General features: G+C 38.6%; 1 protein-coding gene across 1 annotated transcript; it reads right to left on the bottom strand.

Annotated features, from left to right (window-relative positions):
* Nucleotides 1-1821: 1821 nt before the first annotated feature.
* Nucleotides 1822-4821, bottom strand: LOC145913826 (uncharacterized). Its single transcript, XM_083001584.1, has 6 exons — nt 4403-4821; nt 4138-4224; nt 3816-4025; nt 3448-3547; nt 3108-3311; nt 1822-2809 (listed from the first exon to the last, which is right to left on the bottom strand). Exons 1-6 carry the CDS (start codon nt 4434-4436, stop codon nt 2602-2604), a joined length of 843 nt encoding a protein of 280 aa, XP_082857710.1. The 5' UTR covers nt 4437-4821; the 3' UTR covers nt 1822-2601.
* Between the last annotated feature and the right edge of the window lie 4991 nt (nt 4822-9812).

Raw genomic sequence — 9812 nt, 5'->3', positions numbered from 1 at the left:
AGTCGTTGTTTATACGTGAATGTTTATTATTGCATATTCTCTTAATCCGTTCCACTTGGCGGGTGGTTTAAATTCTCCGCGGTTGGTGTCCAGTTATTAGTTTTGTGTCGGCAACAGTAATCAAACCACTGCTAGAGTATTTTTATTCACTAATAGCCACCGCCGGAACTGCAGGCTGCACAACACCATAATCATATTAAGTATCGCATTCAGTCACGTCTCGTATGTGTTTGGTCAAATCCTCCGCTGCACGGAGATATCACTTTCTCCTCATCCGATATAGGCGTACCATTATCGGGTCAAGATCAATTGCTTTCGTTATTCTGGGACTCCACCCGAGATCAGATTGGAATTTATTTTTGGAAACAGGCGACAATTTTTAGATCGGAGTCCAATAATGGGTTTAGAACACAATTGTTTTTAGTTGTGAGACATCTGAGTTTGAAAATTTCACATAGCGGAATTTCCGCACTTTTAATATATCCCTTTACATACAATAACGCATCATCTACTTTGGCGAAGCGATTTTGTTTATTTACGTCGATTGGATTTAACCAAAAATAACCTTTGACTTAAACTGCAGACAGGTGTGCACACAGTTTCCACCTACCAGGTTTCATTAGGAGAGCTGGTGATAGATTTTAATGTCAACTCGTCAAACTATTTTGAAGATATTTACGTAATTACTGTGGGTCGATATTTTTACTGCGCATCGTAGAAAGTCCAGCTCGGCTGTGATGCCTGTGAACCTTTTACGTGGAAGATAATGTTTGAAATTGTGTCTAAATTCCGTTTTCATGATTTAATTTTCATAACTTTTTTTTGAATGGTTTCTGATTGGTTCCCATGCTATACCAAAGACTTCGGAAACAAAAATTACTTTTCAAATAAACAAACTTGATTTATTTGCAAAACCACGGGAACAGTTTTGGTTTTCACTCAAACTCACAAAGGACAATGCTGGAATATTCGATGCCCTGCCATTCTTAACGTTTCGTAACAAGTGATTGACAGCTGAGGTCAAGCAAGGTCATTGAGACATTTAGCTTGTAGCCTCAGGACACGGCTTTCCAATCTACGGAGCTCAGGCACGAATTTGCAAAGTCACGGAATTGTTGCGAAACAAATTTATTTTCGCTGTCGTCAAATTTTTCAAGATGTTGAGTTTAACATATTTAGTTTACCAGATTAAAACGATTTTTGCTTAAAACAAACGCATGAACACCTGAACAGAAATATCGGTGGGATCCAGATTTCTCAGAACGAAATAATTTAGTCACGTGTTTGTAGATATTTCGCAACACAGGTCGTTGAAACGGCGGGGCGGGAATGACCGTGAGCCGCTTTAATTCGTCGAAAACAATTTACCTGTGATCAAAACAGTTTCGTGCCGCATATAGATGCAACACATTCATAACTTCGGAATTTACAAATTCGTCATATTTGTTGGGCGTGCAGGTTTCAACCTAAAGGCTGTTTTAAGAGAACGAATACAAGATTTTTGACGTGGACTTTATTTGCGTAAATTTGGGGCGAAGGGATTTTGTAATCTGATCGGAAAATTGCTTTCCAGGCTAGCCGCGGATAAGTTCAAATACTTTCCAAAGTCTGGGTTTAATCGGCGGAGAAATTAAAGTGAAATTCGTTGTAAGCGATCTCACACTCATTTCCTCCTCCATATTACACTGCATTTCGCAACAAGTGTTATTCTGTCATTGTTACACGCACTTATTTGAACAATCCACAAACTTTTACTACCATCTGCTGTACTGCACAACCTCTGTCTCTCAGCAGTCAGAAATATGGAATCTTGAGGTAAAAAGAGGATTTTTGTATTTGAAACATTTCGTATTCTTCATAAAAATCAATTGCAGCAAATTGGAAACAGTGTTAGACGATCTAAGAAAGCGCGCGCGGTCGCGAAAATTTGAAATCATTCTGGAGCAAAGGTTTTAATGAGCGGAAGATATTTGCCCGGTTTGAAGGAAATTCCCGGCCGAGGTTATTTCATTCTTTTACATGGGCCTCAGGTAATCCGGAAAACCCGACGCTGAGGCTCATGGCTGCGCTACGGGCCAAGTTGTGACGAGTCTAGATCAAAACAAGAGAAGAAGTAGAAGTGGAAAACCCGACGTGAAAGTTTACAGACAAAAAATACACAAAATATTTGGTGTTGGCTTCAAATCAGGCACCCCTTATACCTTAGACCCGGAAAGCAATATGGAAAAGACAAAAGTACCGTCAGGGTAGGTAAGGTAAACGATTGTATAAATAAACTACGCTTTGCAATAAATAAAAAGCTTTTGCATTTTTTTTACAATAAAAAATAAATATGATGCGTTTAGAATAAAAAAGCGATAAAAACAATTTGAAGCGGAAATTTTGCAAACAGAATTCAAATTATAAATATCGTATCGCGCTGCACGATCCACAGGTGGTTCATTTCTTGGTGTTGCAAAAACGTATTGTTCCCACTTATAGTACGATTCGCACAGTAATAATTAACCAACATTTCAAACCAACCAAAACAGACGATGTGGTTTACAGTGATGACGTCAGATCAGGAAAACGAGAAAACAAAAAAGCGCGATTTTTTTTTCGTTATAATCTCGCCCTTCTAGCCCCGGGCTTTCCCGCTGGAATTTGACATTCAACCACAACTGGCACAGGTGCTTTGTATTCCATAGTATCCGTCGGTCGATTTGACGGTGAAACAACTTGGTCTTGTTTATCGTTCGTTGTCACGACAACCTGGTTAAGCTGGCTGTCTGCTGATTGGTCGTTTTTTGATCCTTTTTGGTTATTCCGTCTGTAAATCGATAAAGAATTGCGTTAAATCGGTTGCCGGAATCGAGAGGAAATTGGTTCAAGACATTCCAGGCAATTTAACCGAGTCAAATTGCTTTCAGACATTCAGACATTCGCTTATTTTTGAGGATAATTTGGTTCGGGGTAGCAGCCAGAAAAACTGCCAAACGTGCAACAATTTTTATGACTTCACATTCGAATTAAAGAAGTTTCCCCTTGTTCTGTTCAAAATGCACTCTATGCATGCAACAATCACAATAGAAGGTTCGAACAGGCAAACAACAATGCGGCAGACGAACCTTTTAACATACTGGGATACAAAGCAACATCCCAATACTGCAGACAAAACACCAAATGCAAGATAGGGTGCAATCCTTCCAAGCATGCTTTGTGAGCCTTTTGACGGCTGTTGGTTTCCTGAACCTACACCAGTTATAACGTTGTCACCAACTTGTTCCAAACTTCTTATGCCGCAACGCTCACCATCGTAGTATCTGTTGCATCTGCAAATTTAAAACAAAATTGTTATGAAAACAACTTGGTAGCAGACATGCCATATTCCTTAATCTAACCCGGGCAATTTTCTAAATTTTTGTTTGGTTTATTACGCTATCAACCCTGTAAGTTATGTTTGCTTACCGGCAAAACATTGCGTTGCTGTTGTCTGTGGATCTGTAGCAAATACCATTTCCTTTACAGAAACTTTGGTCTTCGCATAATTCCTCCCCACCAGTATAAGCTGTTGAAAAATAACTGATTTACTCATTTTGATTCAAAGAAAAGCCCGCTCTGGGCCATTGTAACTTCGCGTGATTGTCTTCACGACAATGGCTATTATTAGCGCATATGGTAAACAATGTGTTGTAGAAAACTTTAGTTGGAGATATTAGTTGCAGAGGTAATTATTCCAATATTGCTGCGTTTATGAAATATGGATAAACTTTTGGCAACGAATTTGAATGCCATGATGCAAAAAAACTACAAGATGGTGAAAGTGAGATACTCACGTAGATTTTTGCAATCTCTTCCGAATGCTGTAAACTCGATAGGGTTGTAAGCTTTCATAAGAAGGTTGGTTCTGGACTCACAAGCTCTGCTCAAAGCTTTGCACTGGGTAAGTGGCCACATTTGATGCGATGTGCAGTAATAAGCAGTTTGTTCGCCTGGGAGAGGTCGGTATGCACTGCAGTCAATTTGACACACGCATTTCTTGGTTGCTGCATCAGAATACACGTATTTTTTTGTGGATTTACGCAGAAATGAAATAACTTGCAAACTGTACAATTATTTGTTTGAAAACATTATCAAGCCCTGGAAATCAATGCTTACCTTCGTTGCAGGTTCCAAGAAAAGGGCAGTCATCATCAGTAGAGCAGTCCAATTCAACGGCAATTATAGGAAGGAGCAATGCAACACCTAAAGAAGATATGCCTCGTTAACCGGTTTGTCCATATTCAAAGAATTTGTCGTGTTTGTGTTGCGAATGTGCAGACGAAATAATCTCCAAAACGTGATCAGCTTCATAATTGGCAGCCTGACAGCCTGAAGCACCGGCATGTATGACTTACGCAATGTCGATGAGATAAGGTCTTACCTAGTGCTAGTTGGAGAATGTTGTACTTGCGCATCTTTTCAGTGTTATTTCTTCGTTTCAAAAAGTTCGATATTCGCACGAATCACAATTTTTCGTCAACTTAAGTCTAAAATGAAAAACAACACAATGTTTAACTTTAAATGTCGAGAGTATAGCTGACAACAGTGTTTCTCATGACGTTGAACCATTGATAAACTGCCAACTGTACTTGCAAACAAAGTGCCTGACATTTGCTACTTGAAGTAGTTAAATGTGTTGTTTTGCAACAATTGGGCGGGAAATCATTTTATTGCCCAAAATCCAACGCTTGCCAATGCATTTGCATGCAATACTACTTAATGATCTCTGCAAGGGTTCCAGCATTTAATACATGTACATCAAGCCAAGATACGAATAATCTCATAAATGAAAACCTTCCAAACAACACCATTTCTATGCTGGCTGGCTGCGCCCTTGCGTTTGGTATGGATGGCTCAGTTGAGCCTTCTTATATACAGCGTAGCGTGACGTCACGCGTCTTTTTTCGCGCCGAATTACGCACGCACTTCGGACGGCTGTTGAATGTGATTCTAGTTGTACAGAAGGTATTTGCGGGATTTTGGGAGAAAAATTACCTTAGGTTTAAACATGCTTATGTTTTGAAGGGTAAAAATATTTTTGCATTATTTTTGTCAGATGTTTTTCGATGGTTATTTCCCGACTAAATATATACATGCAAATCAAGTACACAAAAACATAGTTTCAGCTGTGTCTTCCAACTGAAAACTACCCATTTGTTGTGTTTTTTTAAGTTTGGCTTTGACAATAAAAGCTGTTGATTGTTATTAACCCAATATTCACGTGGTTTGTCTGGCTTCATTCCCGTGATTCTAACTTTTCTCCACAAACAATCCTTTTTTTCCATTTTAACGTAATTTGGGGTTTTGGAAATTTGAATTCCGCGACTGTAGATCAGACATGAACATTGTCTGATATATTTATTAATTTATGAAATATTTTAATCATAATTCTGTTCATGTTTTGTGCGATTCCTTTTGTAAAACTGAATATCAAGTTACATAAATAACGTCATGTTTTTTAACCTACCCCAAAATAGAACATAAATAAAACTTGGTTAATGTCGGGTTCAAGGACTAAAAATAATGATAGTTTTGCTTTCATTTGACAACGAAATAATAGCCTGCCCATAAAGAGAGCGCAGTTATTTGCCGGTTAAAGTCGGGACGTAATCGGCTTCAAGCTAGTCTGTGAAAATAGCTTGAGGAAAATTTTCGCCATGAGCAAAAACCAGGTAATCACCGGCGTCGCTCAAACGTAGGTTGTTTGAAAAAGTTTTTCATTCGAATTCGATCGCAGGCAAGAATATTAATGTTGCAGGTGCGGGATTTTCCCTAATTAAATTGTGCCATGGCTGGAAATTATAGTAGTTGTTCAATATTTAGTTCGTTAATATCAGGTTGGTAAATACCGTTTGACGTTTGTGTAATTTCTACTACATGGAAGAAGTAATATATCGTGACAGAGGAAGTGGTTTGTGAGTAACATCACCCAAAATTTTACCCTAACACGCTTTCTTTTGGTACCGAAACTTCCTGTAACATTTCTAAAAATATCTTTAGCACGAAACGAAATTCAAACAGTTTCCATTTTTGTCCATCCGGTCCAATACGATCATTTTGAGCTCCATGAGAGATTTGGTCATATTTGAAAGTGGGTTGAGTAAGCTGACAGAATCGGTCTCTCTCATGATCAAGATTACAACGGATGACAAAAATGCTAATTTTGTTTTAATCTAAACGGCATTACAAATGTTTGGAAAATTTGCATACAAGATTCTTCGAGTTGTTAAGGTGTCGCTATGTTTTATGCAAATGAGATTTTGAAAAATAAATAATGGCGATTTTTTTCAAACTTCAAACACAAAGTTTTGAATGTTAATTTTTTTACAGGATGTTGGTTTAGCGCCATTCCATTTCATCACTACAATTTCCTCATATTCAAATAACAAATGATTTGGTTCAATTTCCTCTCAGATAATTTTCCGAAGTATCTTTGCTACAGATATACTAAAATATTTGAATTAAAAGATTTCCATTTGTAGTGGATGAGCGTAGAATTGAAATAAAAATCGATTATTTGATTTAAAAAATCACTTTACCATTTTGAGGAGCATCGTAATATGTAATTTTTGAATGACGTCATACGGAAAGTGATCCAATTTCTGATTTGGATGACGTCAATTTGGAGGCAACAAAAGTGTGTATTGTTTCTACGTCATTTAATAGCCGGAAACAATCGATATAAAAACTACAATTACAATATGACGTCACAGAAACGTTTATGTTCAAACAAGCGGTTTGCGTGTGGATCGAACACCAACTGCTTTAAAGTTTTTGTTTTGAATATTGTTTTTAACCAAATTTTTCAAAGCAAAATAATCCACAAAGTCCAGCGCCAAAAATCATTCAATATTAATATCAAACCGGAAATTCATTTAAGGAAATAAGTGCGTCACTTCCTTATACGGGGGACGTCCCAATCGCACGAACTATTGTGATCCAGATTTAGTGTCCGTACAATTCGTTATGGGTCACTATTTAGGGAAGACCATTTTTGCTGTTTTATTTTTAATTACTTCTGGAAGTTCCATTTGTAGTTTGATTAGATTTGCGTGTCCAGTATATTACCTGCCTAATTCACGACCAGACAAGTTCTACGAAATTATGTTGCATTGCGAAATCACAGTGTGTCTGATAAGCAACAAATCTTTGTGTCTTTCGGAGATTTTTGCGATATTTTTAGCTTTTTTACAGTACACAAAAAATCCTGATCTCCTAAATTGTGACCACATATCAGGATCTGATGTCATTCTGTAATTATTTGTGGACAGAGTAAAGTTTGGGCATATCCGCCCATGTTCAAGTTCGACTGATGCAATATGTGTTGTTTTCCAAAGCAATCAATCTGAAAATCCCCTCAATCTGAGTCACTTGTTACGGAATAACAAGAGAACAGTCACCCGGATCGTCAAACCACCCCCAGTCACATGTACTTTTCTCACATTACATTCAGCTACTGTTTAATAAAAATATATAGTTTTAGAACACGTAATCGCTGCTTTGTTACGTCATCCCAATGAGTTTCAAGGTACATGTCTATCACGTCATCACACCTTATTGATGACGCAACACGTTAAGAGAAAGCGAATTGTTTCGGAGATAATTCAAAATCCTTGCGACGAATCCATCAGGCGACGAACGCACGTGGTCTCGCGGCTTTCTTGGGCTGTGTTAAGGCGAACTTTGTGCGTACGTCGCCCCAGGCAACGAGTTCGTCCGAAACTTTTGGATGGCGAGTTTACATTTCTGTCACCATCTTGATACCAGATTCAAACGAAGAAATGGAGGAAATTCTTACTTTCGTTGGTTAACATTTCTCGGGTGGTGGCCGAAACACTCGAACAAAACGTGCAATTTGTTCAATTATTTGGAGAAAGCAGTTTTATGTAAATTTATGTAGATTGGACGCCTTGACGTTGACAACGTAACGAGCATTCATTAATTGAAGTGTCTCAGGTCCAGGTCCATCCTTATTTGCATTCATGACTTGTTACATTCAGTACTTCCGACCACTCGTGGGAATGTACCTGGATATGGACCCACAGTGATAACACTCATTTCTCCACACTCAATCCCAACCATGACGGCAGCTCTATTTTTACACCGCGGAAGCTATAAGCGGACCCTGCGGGTTTAATATGGAACCACTTGCAAATAACCTGCAACCGATCGGGCAGAGGGACTTGCCCCCTTTGTATAAATATGTACAAGCCGCGTGCTGTACGCTACATGCTCATAATGTAACTTACACTACGTACTGCTTGCGTCACTTCCGGTCGCGAGTCAGACAACATGATTAATTATGGAATATCGTTATATGTCGTATAAGCGTGTCGCAGTCACTGTTCAAGGAAATGAAGCATTTTAATTTCTTGCGGCATAGTTTTTTTGGGTGTGACCGCCACACTTCTCCCCAAGTACTGATAAAATGACATAAGCAACAAGGATCAACGATGCATGACCATTTTCCCTACAATTATGATTTATTTAAAGGTTATTCAGTGTTAACCTTTGTAAAACCCTAAAACCCGGAATTTTCTCAAATATTTGGCCAAGTTGACGAAACATTTTTGTGTTTCCTGACAATGATTTTTTCCTTTGTTCCTACATTAATGCAATGAGGATGATTAAGTTTGAATCTAAGATAAGTAATATAAGGCTGCTCGTCACCTCCAAGAGGTAATTAAATAGTTTATTGGAAATTCGCAGACATTCCTCCGCAATTAGAAGAAATGCAACTTCTCGAGTTCATCCGGTGGTTGAGGAACAATTTGTGCGTGGCTGACGTATAAGACAGGTCGGAAACGTGCAATAGATCACATTGTTACGTAACATAGAAAGATAAAGACGGTAACTTCGCACGTGCAATTGGTCAAGTTATAATCTTGGCAACTTTAACACCTCACGCACAGAAGCGTTTTAGTTCTTAGTAAACGGTTGTGACGTAAATTTGTGCAACTCTTGAGTTATTCCTCCTTATATGAAGGTTATCAATGGATCAGGTTGACACAAGTTATATTCTTGTGTGGATTCGTGTTTCGAAAAATTCTGGTCATTTTTCTTCCGATCCGCATAAATTTAACTTTTCCACACTGTGATGACACAGCAGTAATTATTTACCTTTTACAGTCGCAATCTGTGGATTTGTTTCAAAAATATACGAAACCTTAGGATAGCAGCATAGGGGCGCCCATCGGTCACATTTCCGCTTCGAATCGACCACGCCCCGTATTTTTTAGGAAAGGGAAACTGTACTCATGTATTTTCGTTCCAATTTCGTCGCCGAAAAAGTTGTTCCGAATCACGACCGAAAAGTGCTCCAGGCAGTTTAGGAATATTTCGAAAAACGATCTTAGCCCGGTTTCGTTCGTGTAGATTTTGAAAACTTTCTTCAAGTTTTGAATCATTCACAGTTGAATAATCCCCAGGCGCGCTCGTCGTGCTGGATGGATTTCATTTGTCTGGAATTTATGATTCGACAAACCTCTTCTCACTATAATTCTTTACAGCCAATCCCCGGCTTTACAGCCAATCCCCCGGCCGAAAGGGAAATTAAATACACGACAGACAAACAGGTCCTACATGTTTCTTCATCCCATTACACGTCTGTTGGGTCGGAATAAACAAATTTTGAACCTTGTCTGTCTCCATTTCCACCCTTAAATGTTCATTCAGTCTGGTAGGTTTTTATTGAAGTTAATCGGCAGGATATGTTGTAATATTCAAACCCTACTCACCTTTGGTCAACGAAGGTCGACGTGTTAACGGATATCCGTTACGACGAAGAACCT

This window comes from Ascidia mentula, chromosome 9, assembly GCF_947561715.1.
Source record: "Ascidia mentula chromosome 9, kaAscMent1.1, whole genome shotgun sequence".
In the NCBI taxonomy this organism is placed as follows: Eukaryota; Metazoa; Chordata; class Ascidiacea; order Phlebobranchia; family Ascidiidae; genus Ascidia; species Ascidia mentula.
The sequence above is the reverse complement of the archived record's forward strand: the minus strand, read 5'-3'. Positions and strand labels throughout refer to the sequence as shown.